The sequence below is a fragment of the Lathamus discolor genome, chromosome 6, assembly GCF_037157495.1.
Source record: "Lathamus discolor isolate bLatDis1 chromosome 6, bLatDis1.hap1, whole genome shotgun sequence".
Lineage (NCBI taxonomy): Eukaryota > Metazoa > Chordata > Aves > Psittaciformes > Psittacidae > Lathamus > Lathamus discolor.
In genome coordinates this window covers 4,579,707-4,598,534 of record NC_088889.1, presented here as the reverse complement: position 1 = coordinate 4,598,534, position 18,828 = coordinate 4,579,707, and the positions used below count along the sequence as shown (strand labels likewise).

Here is an 18,828-nt window from a genome sequence, read left to right as displayed (position 1 = left end):
TTGTGGTGGACCTCGTCATGTTAGGTTAACAGCTGAGCCTGATGACCTTAAAGGTGTTTTCCAACCTGAACTAGTCTATGATTCCACGTGAAATGCAGAGTTGAAAGGCAGTGTTACAGGAACAGAAGCGTCAGAAAGCATTTGCAAGATGGCACTCACATTTAAGAGCTAGATGGCAAATATTCAGAGAGTTTAATAAATTACATCCACAGAAGCAAGTGAAATGGTAACCAAAGGCTAGTCAGGAACACCAGGAAAGTGTTTGATCTTGTCTATGGGTATTCTCTACTCTCAGTTCCAGCCCCATACAGGAAAGCAGAACTCACATTGTGCCTAAGGCAATTTCCTCTCAGAGAAGCAAAGGCTTGCCAAACCACACAACCAGCTTAACAGTTTTCCTTATTTTTATCTGCATTTGCTCTTAGCACATCATTAATTCTATGTTCAAAATGCATGTGGATTTGAATGAGACTCCACATGCAGATTGTTAGGGAGGTATTCAGAGCATCGCCAGGCTCTTCCACACTGAAAAAGGAGTCAGCTGCAGGATGAGGATTCATATTCTAGCCATGGAGAGCTCATATCTCAGCCCCAGCTGTGGCAGGAGCCAGAGATGCCAAGCAAGGGCTGAAGAGGATTCTGTTGGGGAGAATGAGGGAAGGGAACCTGGGGAAGGGAGAGGAGCAGAAAAGCCCAAAGAACTCCTTCAGTTCAGAACCTTTTCCCTTTATTTTCCTCATTAACAAGCTGTAACTATATCCTGAAAGGATATATTTAAAAAAATAAACTGAAAACCTAAAGAATATCCTTAATTTTTCATACTGAAACAAGGACAAGTAGGTGTTCAAGGCCAGGTTGGATGAAGCCTTGTGTGGGATGGTTTAGTGAGAGGTGTCCCTGTCCATGGCAGGGGGGTTGGAACTGGATGATCTTGAGGTCCTTTCCAGCCCTAACTATTCTATGATTAGCAAATGGGATAGAATTTTGCTTTAATACTACAGGGGACTGCCAATGTAATTTGGTTCCAGGGATCTGAGAACCATCACACCTACAAGAGGTCAAGATTAGAACATAAGTGATGTTGCTCAGGCAGGTGATAAGGCCAGTTAACAGTGCTATTCCTGTACGTAAGGTGATTTATTAGCAGCTTAAGCAGCGAGCAAGCATACAGGTTGAGACCAAGATAATAAACTTGAAGCAGAATTCATTCAGAGGCTGAGAAATTTGCAGCGATTTACATTTGCTTGGGAGGCTGTGGATACCGGCGATTTGGGACTGACTGCTGTTCAACATGGGGAATGAAGGCAAGATCCATGTCTTTTTAATTACAAGGTAGCGCTGGCTACAACAGACCTTGGAAAAAATCCTTCCCTTACAGGTCTTTTCTTTCACCATGAAGAAATCATTTGGATAAGGAAATGGAGTTGGAACTCGCAGTAGTAAGAAGATTCTTTAAAACATCCTCCTAGATGCATTGTCAGAAGTCCATAAACCCAACTCTTATCTTCTCCCCATCTTTGGAAAGAGGATATTGTGTTTACTGGCAGCATCCTGACAGGTTTCATTTAAATCGGGAAATGCACATCAAGCTTGATATCACCTCATTGCAAAGCCAACAGCATCCAGAATCATAAGGAACACAAGTGCCTGGTATCTGAAAGAGAAAAATCTCCAGAGCTGACTCTCATTTCCATACAGAACATTATGAAAATTTATCATCCAGGAAGATTATTTCTTATAATAGACACTGAGGAACAATTCTGCTCTCATTTTGGAATTGTTTAGCTGGAAAACTCAGAGGCAGTGAAACCTTTCCCATAATAAAATTAAAACATAAACTCCTAATTATTATTTTAATAGTTAAACTAGTCACTATGAAATTAACGTAAGCCACAGCAGCCTTCCATGGACAGCTACACTTTTATTGATCCATTAAACCCAGAGTGTTTCAATAACACATTCCAAAGGTTATTATTTACTCTGTAATCATTAGCTTAGCTCAGCATAGCACATCTATAGCACAAGTAAATGAAACATCAGTTGACTGCTTAGGAAGAGAGATGAAGAAAGCAATAACACACCCAATAAATCACTTGGTACATGTATATTCAGAAGTACTGTAGCTTGTTGAAGCTCCTTACTGGTGGGGAGTGATGGTCACAGGGAGACAAAGGTCTCCTGCCAAACAACTGCAGGATACCAGGGAGACATCCATACTGTCACCCATGTGCACACTGGTACCCACATAAACCCACTGTGTCCTCAGTAAAATAAACCCCCTTAGAAGAATCCTGTGTATATAAACTGGATAAACTGCATATAAACAGCCTTCTCCAGTACCTACATCTTGCATTATGCTTGAGTTTGATGAATCGCTTAAGGACATACTTCAGACTTACCACTGATAGCAGAGACTAACACACAGCAGCAGCGTGTGTCACCTCCTGGATGGCAGCAAAACACTGACAAATGTGGGGGAAAGGGAGGTCTATACAAATGTGCAGGATGACTACTGTTATTGATCTTCGAAAACACCCACCACTGAAGTGTTAGTCTCATTTTAGCATCAAATATCAGAAATAATTTGGTAATTCATATGACACCCATACAGTGTGGTTCTTTACCATGTGGAAGAAAGCCAAACCACCCTCAGAGGTGATGTGCAGAGAAACAGCGCTACTTATCACTGACAGTACACAATGGAAGGCCTCAAAAGCACTTGCGGTGGACAATAGAGGGACCAGCTTCCTCATATTCATCTTTGCTGATCCACATTTGCTGAAAAGTGGACAGGGATGCCAGTATTGAACCCCCAATCCACACAGAGTATTTCCGTTCGGGTGGTGCAATCATCTACAAGAGAAGTGCAATCTGTTGTAAACAGTGACAAGCAGATAACACAGTAAACATCTCTCTGGGTGAAATAAGTGGGTGAGAGTCTTTTCGTCAGGGAAGCACAACTCGATGGAGCACAACAGGGAAGTAAACCACCTAAGAGGCAGAAAGGCTGCCATATTTTGTCTTCCACCTCAAATTGGTAAAGACACTATAATGTTACTACGAGCAGACAAATACAGCAGCCCATGAGATCTCTGCAGATAGCCCATAAAACAGCTACCAAAACTTATAAACATATGTGAAAGCTTTGAAATATTAACCTAATTTAACTGCAATTAAAGACCACTGAAGAACACAAGAGAATGGCCTGAGCATTTCTTTTGTTTTTAAGGATAAAGGAATTCTTCAATGTAAAGGAAAAAAAACCTACACAAAACATTGAGACATGGCATTGTGCATCTAGCTGAGCACTGCCTATAGAGCCAAAAGACCCCCTGCTAATTTGTTTCTCCCCTGAGCCACTAAACTTCTAAAACACACTGGATGCATCCCTGCTTCTGCATCCTCCTGTTTCCATTCCTGCCACTCCCTGTCGTGCCCTTTCAACATGCTGGCTGCTGCCTGCTAAAAAGGGTCTCCTTCCCTGCCCATGGCAGGGGGTTGGAACTGGGTGATTTTAAGGTCCTTTCTAACCCAAACCATTCTGTGATTCTATGACTCTATTTCATCATACAGCATCTTGAGTCCAAGCTGAGAAGGTCCTTTCAAGCAGCTAACAAACTGCAGACTTTGCATGCTGCTTGGATTTTGGATTCATTCTTCCACCTTTATCACTAATGACTTGCACTGATCGCTAAGCCTCAAAGCTTGTAATATTCCCAGTATCTTCTCACACTGTTCATGCCTCCTTTAGTGTCTACAACTCCATCTTCTCTAGGTTCATCCCTACCTCTCTTACTGTTCTATGGAGTCTTTCAAGTAGCCCTTTTCTCCCTCTTAGCTCTGTTTCACTGGGAACCCCATGGGACTCTAAAGGTTGAACTTGATGATCTTAAAGGTCTTTTCCGAACTATTTGCTTCTATGAGTCTATGACTCTTTCTCCTCTTTAGGAAAAAAGAGTTCTGTGTTGTTTCACATTGTCTCAAAGTGACCACATCAACTCCCATGACTTTATTCCAGTACGTCGCAAATCCCTCTTTGAATTCTGCTTTGGCTGGTAGGAAGAAAAGAGGCATTAAGTCAGCAGGCTGCCTGAGGCTCTCTTAACATCAGGACTTGGGATGCAAGACCCATGGCAAGAACATTCTCTTAGGGACATTTTGGTTTGTTTTTAAGATCTAACTTTCCACCAAAATCTTGGTTTTTAAGTGCAGGTGTTCAAAATTACCTTGATCTTCATGGTGCTTGGAGCCAAAGCTGTAACCTCTTTCTGCATCCGATCACCAATCCCAGGGTACATCGTGGTTCCTCCAGAGAGGACGTTATTAGCATAGAGATCCTTACGGATGTCGATATCACACTTCATAATACTGTTGTAAGTGGTTTCATGGATACCCGCAGATTCCATCCCTGCGTGGAAAGAAGTTTTAACACGTTATTTCTCTTCGTCCCCTTGTTTCTTACTGTTAAAATGAGAGGAAGGCTCACTAGCCCAAGCTGTCTCCCTTTAGAAAGCTCCAGTTATACAATGCTTAGGAGAGGAAGGACAAAGACAAGACATCCTCCTCACCTTTGTAATCTCAGCATAGTAATTATACAAGCAAAATACACTTGAGGGGAAGGAAGATCCCCATTCTGATTTCATACCGGCTTTGCTACTTCCTCAAGGAAAAAAAAATGATTTAACATTTAAGAACACATTTAAAATAAGGCGTTACTGCCATAGTTTGCCATTTTTATAATGATTTCTGATGCTGTTAGCTGGCAATAGAAGCCCACTTGGCATCTCAGTGAGCTACCTTGCTTTTGACGTGTAGTTGAATTCGAATGCCAGTACAGCAAAGCTAACTTCTGGTACTGCTTTCTCCTAAAGAAAGGAACAGACCAGATACAGTGCTGGGAAAGCAGCTGGAAGAATCAGACCTTTTAACTCGGTTCACACACACATTTTGGCCAAGATCTGTGCTCCAGGAAATCCTCATTTCCATTGCTACGCTTCTGATTGTGACCATTGTTGAAGCCTAACTCATCTCTGATACACTTCTCACAGCCAAATCCCTCCATCTGCTAAAGAGAATTTCTCCTGCTGATGCTCAAATACAGAACTTGGAGCTACACTAATGCTTGAATAGCTCCCTTTCTACACACAAACATAGCTTCACCATTCAGTGTGATGGAAATCATGCCAAAATGCCTGCAGCTATTTCGCACAGTCCTTGAGAGAGGAATTGAAGTGGGAAGTGGGAAATTTGTGAGGGCAGCATGAGTTCCTACAGAACTCCCATGAGTTCCCATGTAAGGTGTCAGTCATCCACTGGAGAGAATGGGAATTTTAACACTAAAGATATAACTACTGGAGAATGATGTATGATCTGATTTTCTATAATTCAATTACAGATTCGTATAACACTAAAAGGAAGCAGTACCTAGATTAAAACCCCCGTAACCGCACTGTGCAGTTATGTACCAGCCAGTCAAGATAAAAAGCATGACCTGACAGTGCTCTAAAACATCATCTTAGAAACTCCACTGCATTTATAGGAGATTGAAACAATTCAATTCAGGTATTTCTAAGCAGCAGTGTCCACAGCTTCTAAAGAACTGATTAAGTCAACAGAAGCTGCATGTTTCTAAGGACATCTCAGAATGAACACCTCAGTTCCTACAGCTAAAGGTTATCTGTACTTCCTAAGAAATCCTTCTTTTCGTTCTCTGTCAAGTCCCTAGAAAGAGCAGTCCTGTCCCACCTATGAAGGATGGCTGGAAGAGAGTTTCTGGGCATCGAAACCGTTCATTCCCAATGGTGATGACTTGTCCATCAGGAAGCTCATAGCTCTTTTCAAGAGAGGAGGAGGAAGCTGCAGTCGCCATTTCATTCTCAAAATCCAGTGCCACATAACAAAGCTTCTCCTTGACGTCTCTCACAATCTCCCGTTCCGCTGCAGACAGGTAACAAGGTTTTAATCAGCCTACAGTGTGATAGATAGGATACGGATTTACTCATGCACATTTCCCTGAGTTCATGATGGTCACAAAGTTAATTGGATTCTCACCTCTCTGTTGTCTCAACAACATCACTTTCCCTTTGCATCACTCGTCAGCGAATAAAAGATGTATTGTGCTACAGAATGCTGTAAAGATTAATATTTACATGTTTATGTCACAAAACCTCAAGGTTTATCCATTACCAGCTACTGACTTTGTTCCTTTGTTTGTGGAAGAGATATGATCAAACACAACAACCAATTATATTTGTCACTGACATAGGATTTCCTAATGAGGTGGCTTCCTCATCCTTGATGCTCAACACACACGCTGAAAGCCAAAGTCATTTTGAAGCATTCTGCCTGGCACACACTTCCTTCATACAAAGACATCTAATAGAACAAACGTAAGCAAAGGGCATCCAAAGCATAGCTCATTACCAGTGGTGACAAAGGAGTAGCCTCTCTCAGTGAGAATCTTCATGAGATAGTCAGTGAGGTCTCTGCCTGCCAGATCGAGCCTCATGATGGCATGAGGCAAGGCATAGCCCTCATAGATAGGCACGTTGTGTGTGACACCGTCCCCAGAATCCAGAACTATTCCTAGGAAGTGAAAGTAAAGGAGAAGCTGGTTATTTTCCACTGATACAGGGTCTCCTCATAGAATCATGGAACCATAGAATGGTTTGGGTTGGAAGTGACCTTAAGCTCTTGCACTTCCAACCCCCCTGCCATGGGCAGGGACATACTCCATATTCTAAACTGAAACACGCAACAACAAAGATGTTCACATGATGATTGCTTCTGTCATTTCTACAACTAAAGAGCTGCTCGCATGAGACAAAGTCATTAGCACAAACTAAGCAGCTTGGGGAAAAAAAGACACGTAACATTCAGCAAATTGATTGTATTGTTCCTGCTGAACAGACACCAGCAATAATGATCTTACACGTATGCAGAGGCTTTCATTTCAGACCACCCTCAGCACTTTACAGACATGAAATAATGTACAAACTGTAAATAACAACCTCTCTATAAGACTAAAAATTGGAATCTGCCACTAAAATAAACCACCCCATTAGGGAAAATGCACCAACGGTTTATCTGTGCACAGCCCATGTTATTCTTGGCTGGGAAATGAAGTCCATGTTTTCCACTCACAAGGAATAAGGCATTTCTGATCCCAAACATGCATACAAATAGTCAAATTTGAAGCAGAAAACCAGTATTTATGACAATCAGAACTCCTGTAATATACAAAATCATATTGTGGCATCAGGCTACAAAGACAGATGGTAGTTTAATTGTTTTCAAAGTATATGAAGACTCAAGGGTTACTAAGAATTTATTGTCTTAATGCTTGATCAGACTCTAAATGGCAATAAGAAAACACCTCCATGCTAATTCAAATGGTCGCTTAACAGCAGACATCGTTATATGACAGAAATTCAACATTTAAATAAAGTATTCTCATCTGGCTACTGAAGGGTTGTTTTTTTCTCCTGTTGGGAATGCAGCTTAACAATGGAGGTAGGTCTAAAGAAAGAAGGAACCATGGGATTGGAACCATCTAGTTAAGATACAGCCTCGTCTCCATGCTGCGCAATTAAGGGCAGTATCAAACTGGATCAAACTGTTCTTACAGTTCAGCTGTAGCCAGTTGAGCTTTTGAAGCAGAAATCCATAAATCTATACCCTTACCTGTCACAAAGTTGAAAACAACAAAGAGGCACTTGCACAGCATGGTGGGAAGTATTCGGTCTCCACAGGGCTATCAGTGCTTCTTAAAACACAGCTGGTGCATCATAATCAACACATATCCACAGGATAGACATCCACAAGAGAGGGACAGGAGGAAAATACAACTCCCACAACGACTCACCAGTTGTTCTTCCAGATGCATACAGAGACAGCACCGCCTGAATTGCTACGTACATGGCTGGCACATTGAACGTCTCAAACATGATCTGGAAGGAAGAATATTAAAACCTTTAGGATCTGCACTTAAGAGTATCTGAAGAGACAGTAAATCTACTATTTTTTGAATGAATACTGCCTGTTACTACTCTGAGTCCCCTCCTGCGAACAGCACACTATGTTTCCTTGAAGATTTCATTAAAAGAACTGAAGATGACACCTTGGGATAACCCTGATGGCAGGACTGCAACAATGCAGCAACCTAAGGTTGATATATAATTTATACACACGTATTAAGAAACACGTGGAAGGCACAGTTGGAAGAAGCCTTGAGGAATAATCCTTCTATTCCCATCTTAAGGAAGAATTTGCCATTCTGACACAGCTTTGGTTCTGTCTCAGAAGTTCCTCAGCTGGAGCATCTACAGATTCCTCTGGCAAACAAATCACAGACTGGTTTCTGTTAGAAGGGACCTTCAGATCATCCAGTTCCAACCCCCTGCCATGGGCAGGGACCCCTTCCACCGGAGCAGCTTGCTCCAAGCCCCTGTGTCCAGCCTGACCTTGAACGCTGCCAGGGATGGGGCAGCCACAGCTTCTCTGGGCACCCTGTGCCAGCGCCTCAGCACCCTCACAGGGAAGAGCTTCTGCCTAAGAGCTCATCTCAATCTCCCCTCTGTCAGTTTAAAGCCATTATTCCTTGTCCTATCACTACAATACAATTTAGCAACACACTATACTTACTACTAGCAGGATTTTCCTGGTGTAGAACCTAACTTGGTGTAGTTTGAACCCATTAAGTCTCATTCTGCCCCCTCAGCAAACACAACAATTTCTTTTCTCTATATGGTGTCCTTAGGCATATTCTCTTGTCTCATCCCCCACCTCCTGTACTCTAACAAGCTTCAGTTCTTTCCATCTCCTGTGTCAGATAAACTGCAATTTTATCCGAGCAGATGGAATAACATTTGTTTCCAGTTGGAATTCCACTGGGGCTTTGCTAAAGGAACCCATTAAGGGCACACACTGAACTAACACACTCTGGACAACGCCAGGCACTGTATCCTTTCTTAAACCAATGCCATCTATCCAGGGCAGTGCTACCCCACCACTAGTGCTGCTGCTGTGAGTATAGAATCATTTAGGTTAGAAAGGACCTTTGGGATCAAGTCCAACTATAAACCTAACACTGCCAAGTCCACCACTAATCCATATCCATAAGCACCATGTCTACATGTCTTTAATATCTCCAGGAATGGTGACTCCACCATCACCATTGTACCCGTCAGAGCCACTGACACCAGGTGGTTAAGCTTTGGATTTCATAACCTAATCCCTTTGCCAAGGAAATCTACTTTTAATGACAAGTATGCTTTCAATTAAACAATACACGAATTACTGGTATTTCATAGCTAATGTAATTAATTTAATGCAATCAAGAATAAACAATAAGCCTTTAAACAATCTTGAAAACAGGATTTATCATTGCAGTATAATGACAGAAAAATAGTCCTAGACACGGCTATTCTATGAACCACACTTTCTGGTTGCTATAAACTAGGCTTTTCTTATGGTCTATTGTTTATTATCTCCCAGTTGTATTATCTCCCAGTGCTGCCAAGCTCACTACTTAACCAGTTTATTTACACTGTTGCTAAATTGATGCATAATCTTCCTAAGATATATATGCCAAAAGCTGGCACAAAGAGAAGTGCAGAGCCACATCTGATTTTCCCAGGTGATTTTATACCTATATCTGTATTTAAATCACATTTACTTCTAGTTACTTCTGAATTTATAATGTGGATACTTCATCAGAAGGCTGCTTGAAAACACAGAAACTTCAGAGGCTGACTTTGGGTTCTGATCCGAGTTTGCTAAATCAGACTGAATATGCCACAGACAGAAATGTTTTGCAAAGCATATTTAAGCTTGAATGCTTCAGACAACTCATTTTCCCAAGCCAGCACAAACATTCCAGGTTTTGAATGCTTCCCCCTGAACCTGAAAGGGTGCTCCAGTGGGGAGCTTCACAAAACCACCTGCATGATGGACTTCAAACCTCTTTATTCAAATCTTCCCCCAAAAAGCACATTTCTGATACAACAACTAGCATCCTGTGTGATGCAGAAGTGTTGGTAAAGTGACAGTCTTCAGGGTAGAAAGCAGGAGCTGGTACAGAATGAGCTGAGGAGTTGAGCTACTAAAGGTTGAGCACTCCTTGTGGCCTGAGGTAGGCACATGAAAGGTGTCATTGATCCAAACCTCACAGAGAAGTGTGATTCAGGGGGTGCACAACCTGTGTTACAGCACTTGCAAACCTCACTTTTAAATACACCAATGACTCATCAGTCCTTCAAAACAAATTACATGACTCCTGGGTTATCTCACGCTGAAACTCAGCATCAGAAGCCACCTTTGCCTCCAGCTTCCCCACTTTCAGAACTGAACACACAGTCTGGTGAACAAAAAGAATTACTTCAAGTTTTAAGAGGTAAGTTGCTTATATATCACTGCCACACACAAGTACAAACCATTTTAGGGCCATCTGGAAACCTGATATTGTGTGAGCAGCAAACTCTTGCTTCTCATCATGGCTTAAGTCTGTGTGCTAACCCACACTAGCCCTAACGGATTATCTCCCATAAGAAGCTGAACACCCAGGACTATTTCTATCTTTCTGTGCTGCCATGCAGCAATGGTCTGTGGCGCTGCATGTTGTGAATGCCCCATCCCTGGCAGTGTTTGGACAGGGCCTTGAGCAACCTGGTCTAGTGGAAGGTGTCCCTCTCCGTGGTAGGCGGTTGGAACTGAATGATCTTAAGACCCTTTCCAACCCAAACCATGCTGGGATTCTCTGATTCAAATGATTACCTGCGTCATTTTTTCACGGTTGGCCTTTGGATTCAAGGGGGCCTCGGTCAGCAGGACAGGGTGCTCCTCTGGTGCAACCCGGAGTTCATTGTAGAAAGAATGATGCCAAATCTACAATGGAAAATCACTTTAGAAAAGTGTTCTGACAATCATTTCTTACGTCCACAGGAACTACCCAGAAAGGTTTTCAAATAGAGGCTGAGTAATTCTTGAGGTTTTTTCCACAGACATATTAAAATTGCATATTAAGAGCAAATCTGCCAAATTCAACTGGTTTAGAACCAAGCCCACTTGGTTTCTACAGTATGTAACAGAATATAACCTACACAATGGAGCCCTTCCAGTTAGATTCCCTAAACAGAGCACAGCTCATCCCCTCGGAGCAGGAGCAGCGGTTAGTTCCCACCTGCACTGCTCTGATACAGAAGCTGAGCCGGGCTCTGAACTGTCAGACCTGGAAAGGCTTCTCCACTTCAAGCTGCTTGGAGACTGATCCAGCTGCAAGCTTTTACCAAAATGGTCTTTAGAAATCTAATTCTTTTCAAAGCAAAAGGCCCCTTTGCCACAGATACTTCATCCTGTAAAACCTGAATCAAGCTCTCACTCACTGTGGAGTAGCTAAATCTCCTAGTCACAGTCTGTAAAGCACTATAGTATGCTTTGCATGTTCGAAGGTGCTACCTGTATCAAATGATGCTGGCTCTCATTGTCTGAGGACTATGATTGTGGGGAACGGAAGGGATTTTTTTCTTGATGCTAGCTCAGAGTGTTTAGTAACAGGATGAAATATTTATCTTCTCATTTAATTCTTTCTTAACCCTTATTTCTTTTTTTCCCTCTTTTTAGCTCAGCTTTGCCTGACCCAATAAGCTTATTTCTGAGCAAAAACCATCACCATCAGGATAGTTTATGGATACATTTATTAGATTAATATTCTAGAAACAAGCATTATTATGCTTCAAAATGAACTTGAGTGGAAAAATATCTCTAAATTTGAAGAACCTATAAAACCAACAGCTGTCCAGAGCTGGAATTACTTATTAAGAAAATCATCAGTCCTCTGCTTCAGCTGTGAGGAACAGCCTGGACTCATAAAGCAGGGCCCTGCCTAAACCTCAGGCAGTTTGCAGGCTCTTCCTCAAAACCAGGCACAATTAGGCACTGTACAGCCCATTAGATTTGACCTAATAACCATAACATTAATGGATAATGATATTCCATAGGGAACAAAACCAGTTAGGTGTTGGATTTTATAAGTTATGAGAATTAAATGCAAGCAGCAAGCACAGCAGCAAAGAGAAATCACTGAGGAAGAATTATTCCAACATTTATATTAAACATTTACAGTCACCAGAGCCACAAAATGCTCCATCCCAACGTTTTTCCTCCCATACGTTGTCAGCTCAGCTGCTGTGAACAAATGAACAGTGATGTACAATGCCCTGTATTATTATCCAGTGGAAAACAGAGCGGTCCCAATTTGAATATTGTGAATTGAAGCACAGAAGAATGCTTCATTTCATCGCCTGCATGGTCTCCTCCTCCATTCACACGGATGTCGGCGCGTCCTGCAGCATCCTCGCTCTGGATTTCTCTTTCACACACACACTCAACCCAATCCTTTGGTGACCCCCCTTTTTGTAACACAGGATGATTGGACACTGCGTTATTATGCTTTTGTCCAATTTTTGGCACGCTACCCAGTAATTCTCTTGTTCCTACATCATTCTGCTTTTAGTAGGGACCCACTTTCATACGTAATTCCTTCATCCATTTAAGTGACAAAGAGAATTCACACTACAAGAACCCACATAGTATCTGAGCACTATTTGAATTACAGCACTGCCTGAAGCCTCCAGCCCATTACACCCTAAAACCAATCAACCTAGCCACGAGTCTGCACTACAGTAAAGCACATGCCACCTTTTTTACCTTCTCCAATTCCTTTTCATAACTAGATTTTAGTGTGCTCTAGCACCCAGCATTACCCAGGGACAGAACACATACACGTGTGTTATCTACAGGACAATTTCCAAATACAGAGACCACTTACTAACGGAAGAACAAAAATTGGTGACCTCCAATTTATGGTTTTAGGGACTTTTTTTCCTGCAGGGAAATGTAATTTCTTCCTAAATGCAGACAGCAGAAAAATTATCAGGAAGAACAAGATAACTGGATGTATGAGGTAGACTTCAGAAAGGAGCAAGGTGTCCTCTCAGCAAGCAGAGCAATAATGAAATCCAAATACTGTGCTTCCATCTAGAGGAGTACATGGGCAATTTATTTCCAAGTATGAACTGAGGAACTCCCATTGCTCCTGTATGGACTTTGGTCTGTTCATCTGGAACACTCTGCACTTACCTGTTTGGGTTCATGGATATGACACAATAATTTACTTTATATATATGTATTATAATTGTATACATCACATCAGGTGTGAGTACAAAACACCACCAGCCCCACGTCTTCCTTTCAGTGGCATTTTCTATGGGAAAACATTACTAGAAGCATTTGCTTGTGGAGTTTCCTTCTTATACCATTTCACCTGGAGACAAGTGACTGAACTGCAATCCTGTCGCTAAGGAAAAGGTACAGGATTTCCACATACAGACTCAGATGCTTCCTGATGAAGCCAGGATATATGGGGTACTAGGGATATTCGGCAGAGTGAGTGCCCTTCAGACCCCTGCTCTCCAGCTTCCCCATGAGCACACCTCATTGTCTGGTCAGGGACATCCTTTAGTGAGCATTTTACTAAAAGGTCTTTGCTCTGGCTGGCAACCTGTCAACTGACAGTGAGAATGTCACATACAATACAAGATGTGGGCATCACCCAATCATCTTTTCATGTAGACAAGCACTGGGGAGAGAAAATCACCCCTTCACCTCCCAGGTTTTGTTCCCAACATCAGTAATGTATCTTTAATATTTCTCTGATTCACCTCTGTTGAATCACAACCTGGTTTTGTTTTACTTTCACTGCATTCTAACACTGTCAAATGTTCTGCCTCAGTAAGTACTTTAAGACTGAAAAGAGTATGTATAAAGCATAAAATACTTTTAGAACATACTTCAACTCTGATGAACAATAAGCATTTACTCTAAATGAAAAGTAACTCTAGAAGTACCAAGACCTCATCAAATCCTGTACTAGCATACTGTATCCCTTTACCTATGCTGTGATGAGAAATTCTGCAAGGATTTTCCCTTTGGTTTGCAAGAAGGTTGATAGCAAATGGTTTGTCTTGGATAAGATGATGCCTCCATCATTACATTAAAAATCAACACCCACCTTTTCCATGTCATCCCAGTTAGTGATGATTCCATGCTCGATGGGGTATTTCAGTGTCAGGATCCCTCTCTTACTTTGTGCTTCATCCCCTACATAGCTGTCTTTTTGACCCATTCCAACCATAACACCCTGCAAAGTATAACATTCTAACATTAGTGCAGTACCTCACACACCTTAGAGACAGAATCATTTTAGATTACAACTTCATGTGAAATACTGTACCTGCTGCTGCTGTTCCAGTACGTACCCCCAAAACATGCAAGGAACTAAAATGTGAATTGATCAGTAACCATCTATTCTGTGCTAACTCCCTCTACAAACCCAGCAGGAAGAGCAAGGCAGCTTCAAAACCCTAAGAAGGCACCTCACACTTGGTGCAGCTAATGCCCATTCAGGTGCATGGCAGCCATCACCACACTCACGGTTCTCCGCAAGTGATGGGCTCTGTCACTGTGCAAAGGAATAAAGAGAAGGAATTGTAGGGGGAAAAGATATAATCTTCCTAGACTTACTTTATATATTAGGCTGCATTTTCTGCTTAAGGCAGTTCCATTATTGCCTTTAAACAGTGAGATTGCCCCTTGCTGGAAGTTAAATGGCTTTGAAAATGATGTTTTGGGAAAAAAACTCTAATTTATATAAAACAGAGGCAGATTTTCTAAAAGAGAACTCACTAAATAATAGTTTTACAATGTTTATCATGTTTGCATTAGGAAGCCTATTGTGACTGCCCCAAATAATATAAATACATATGAGGTAATACATTACTTATCAGCTAGCATACAAAGAATTAATTTTGACTATTTATCCACGATTACAGCTGCTGAGCAGCTTCACCGTGTACAGTTACATGCCAAAAGACAATGAACAAGGAGAGGTTAAAGAATGGATGTTTTCAACAACTGATATTCAACTGCAGTGATTCATACATGAGTTCAAAATGAACTTCAAAATGCTTAGTATTTTACACCTGTCAAACCAGGCTTTTTTAGCTCAGCAAAAGTCCACAGAGAACCTCAGGAAGGGTTTCTATAGCCCAGAAAATTAAAATCTGACTCAGATATGAATAAAATGAACAAGAATTTGCATTTTCTATTCATAAAGGATCTATTACAAAAGCAGCTAAGCAGAAAGAAGGTCAAGAAAAGCCACATTATTCTTTCTAGTCTTGTTTGAGTTGATCAAGTGATGTGCTAGAGACCTTTTTTCAAAGTTTATTGGGCCATACTTACCAAAATAAGGAAAGGAACTTAACACTATTCTGCTTATCTTTTTTCTTTGTATTGATACAGCAAGTATTAATTCATTTAACAAGTTGGGCTTTTTTTTCCCTATACGACACCTTCATACCATTAAGACACTCATGCTCCTCTTTAGCCAACACCTTATGGCTGAAGAACCCCTTTTCCAAAGGATAAAGTAATTTAATCTCACAGTGATAAATACGTGCAGCTCAATCCTCCAGTTCTTAACATGCTAAACTCCTACAAGGGCCGATAGGAATAAGTCTGATGCTTTCTCACTGCCACGTTTAAAGTCCCCCAAAGCCCTCAAACCAACCCCCCAGACCAGACGGCACTTTCGCTTTGGTACCAACTGACCTGATGTCGAGGTCTTCCAACGATGGATGGAAATACAGCTCTGGGGGCATCATCTCCTGCAAACCCAGCTTTGCAAAGCCCAGAACCATTATCACATACAAGTGCAGTAGTTTCATCGTCATCGCACATAGTGTCTCACAATTTTGGCTGCAAGACAGTGATTTGGAGGGATGGGAGGGAAGCAAATGGAAGGGAATAGGACAGAAGCAACTCTATAATTTAGACAGCAAACTGCTATAACAGGAATAGTCTGGGAAGAGAATAAGCCTAAACAGCAAAGGCTACACTAAAGCCCTAATCTTGCAAAGCATGTTAAGTGTCCACACAAAGTTCAGCTTCAACAGACAAATTAATCATGACATTCAGGTTTTGTTTCCAAAAGGGAAAGCTCTCCTTGAGCCTCAAGGGGTCCTGTGATACTCTTTTAATTGGCCTCACGACCACGGGGTAAGTTCACTTAGAGGACACCCATTCACCTCTACTTGGACTTAAGCATCTCTTCCAAGGCTGTATTATCTTCTGGAAATGTAATTTGTTAAAAATCAATTGATGATATGGACCTACCAGTTCTAATGTTAGTAGTTAGATGGTAAATTAGAATCACCAAACATTTATTACTTCCAAGACCACAGTGGCATGTTTCAATTTGCCTTTTTCTTTGAGGGTCATCATCAGTCTTAACCCACCAACTAAAAATAACCCCCACTCAAAGTTTCAGGGAATCATTTGCTGTGTGTTTTTAAATGGCACCTTCTCTGTGATGTGAAGTGCTCACTACAGGACCTATTCCATATTTGTAAGTGGTAAATACCTTATCGAAGTGGTTATTCTAGGAAACAGGACAAGAGGCAGCCCAAGAACAACTCAACTTCAGCAGTTGGCCAACACATTAGACGAAGTCCCGAACTCACTGGAATTCATGGCAAAACTCCCACTGAGGGAGGGCCTGAATCTCGCCAGGACTTCTGCTTCAGATCCCTTGGTTATTTTAAGGACTGTATCATTGCCTCTTTAGGCAGTTGAGTAGAGGGAAGCTGTTTGATCTTGCTTCTCTGGCAATTTTACTCAGTAAGGAAACATACTTCAGAAAGGAATGACAAACAGTACTTGTTCAACAAAGCTCTTGTCTTTAACAGTGCAAAAAATGTATTAAGCGTCATTTTTGCTGTTAATGCAAAAAGGTGTTTGACTTCTGATGGCATTATAGTTTCACCTAAGCCCTGGGTGCACAGGCATGCCAGAAGTGGTGGCGGAGCAGCCATCAACATTAGCATCTGCCCTGCAACCAAATTAGTGCTTCCTGGTGTCCAATCCTTTCCTATATGCTTTACAAAGCGAGACTGTGACAGGACTGATCCCAACACTTGCAGGTGGAATGGAAGTGTAGTTTGAAAACATGACACTATTTTAAAGAAGAAAAGTAATTCTAATTCTTGTTGATGTGCCTGTGACTGGAAGATTCTTTTTCACATAAGGAAGCACAGTAATTTCATCACTTTAACTTGTTAACAGCTTTAATATAGGACTGTTTAACCATTAATTCTAGCAACCAGTATTTTTGAACATTGATTCCCATTGCCACGAATTGTTACTTTGTTCTAAAACCCACAGGAAAAGGCTTTTAAAATTGCACTAAAACAATCATTTACCAGCAGTATCCAGCATTTCAGAACTGCACGGAGGCTCTGACTCCATCAGTGTAAACCAGACAGAAAATCAGTTCTTAACTATGTCAGAAATTACATCAGATGTGATACTAGAATTTAAGAGTAGAGAATTTTAAAGCAGAGCAGGGCTACAAGGCTCTGAGAGCTTAGTGCTGCTCCTTGGCTGGATAGGACCAAGATGTTTAATCCTCTATGGTAAGAAACAGTATTCCCAGGATAACAGCAAACACTGAAATGTTCTTCCAGGTCTCAAAGAGACCACACTCTACCGATCCTTCCAGCTACAAGGAATGTCTGTACGCTTCCCTGCAACCATGCTGTCAAATCCAAATTACCTTACCCCAGAAGACACTTTGGAATTCCTTCAAAACTTGAGGCAAACAGCATCCAAGCCCAGGAAGAAATGTGTAAATCCTGAAAAGATCCCAGACTAAGTGAAGCAAAGTATTAAAATCCTAAGGTGTAAGATGAGAAAACTCGCAGGGCAATACTTACCCAGGAAATGGTGATGATTTGTAAAAGCCTCCTCATAAATGAATGATCTCACCTTTCATTACATTTATATTAGCTTCTGGAATGGAGTTCATAGAGTATCTACACGTGTCAAGCCATTTTTGGAAACTTTTATCCTCAGTTTGTACTTATCACAGTGACAGCACAAAGGCCTGGATAAATTAGGGCAGAATTTCTAACATCTCTGGATCCTTTCCAACTCCCCCTAACTTGCTCTGCCTCATGACAGAGGGTTGTTTTCTCCCCTGAAGACAAAAATCCCTCACAGTGGATGAGTAAGACTAAGAGGATCTGTAGGTCCACTGTTGTCACTGGGAAACATTCTGCTTTGATATAACACAATTAGCTAAGAATAGCTCACTATCATTCTGTTAACACTCATCTTCAAGCTGGAAAGGGAGAAGTCTTCACATGTACAGTACTTTTACGTTTCAACCGTACCTGGTGTTTGTTTGTGTGGCGCAAAGACCGAAATAGCTGACTTATCTCAGGACTTGGGTGACACTATGGCTGAAAACAGGGACTGAATCAGCAATCAGCCATTCAAAAGAGAGTAGCCATTACCACTCTACAATAAAAAGGACATCAGTTATATTGGAACAGATTGGATTTACATAGAAATTCAGAACTTTGCTAGACTAATATTAAAGAACCATCAAAAGAATAAGATTCACAGGATTTACCTGCAGTGGTAACTATGCCTGGCAGTATCTCCTAAGACACCTGACAAAAACAAGGATGCAGGACATTAGATAGAATCTGGCAAATGTTAACTCTGCAAACATAGATCCCTTTTTCTTACCTGCCACGCGACTGCTCAGACCTCACACACAAGACTCCTTGGACCTTATGCAGATAATTCACTTCACTAGCATTCCTAATGTGCCCATTAGTAAAACTAATGGAATCCTTCCACTTCCATACTCATTAGGTTTTCTCTTCCCACAAGGTTTTCAGGATTTTAGTCTACCGAACTGGA

General features: G+C 41.4%; 1 protein-coding gene across 2 annotated transcripts; it reads right to left on the bottom strand.

Annotated features, from left to right (window-relative positions):
* Positions 1-1,901: 1,901 nt before the first annotated feature.
* Positions 1,902-18,240, bottom strand: LOC136016381 (actin, alpha skeletal muscle B-like). 2 transcript variants are annotated; one of them, XM_065683467.1, is made up of 9 exons: positions 17,832-18,240; positions 15,670-15,816; positions 14,069-14,197; positions 10,774-10,884; positions 7,865-7,949; positions 6,424-6,585; positions 5,746-5,937; positions 4,227-4,408; positions 1,902-2,853 (listed from the first exon to the last, which is right to left on the bottom strand). In XM_065683467.1, the coding sequence occupies exons 2-9, from the start codon at positions 15,796-15,798 to the stop codon at positions 2,710-2,712; spliced, it is 1,134 nt and encodes a 377-aa protein (XP_065539539.1). In that variant the 5' UTR covers positions 15,799-15,816; positions 17,832-18,240; the 3' UTR covers positions 1,902-2,709. The 2 variants fall into 2 exon arrangements, with proteins under 2 accessions (XP_065539539.1, XP_065539538.1); XM_065683466.1 differs by lacking the exon at positions 17,832-18,240 and adding an exon at positions 17,677-17,699.
* Positions 18,241-18,828: the final 588 nt, after the last annotated feature.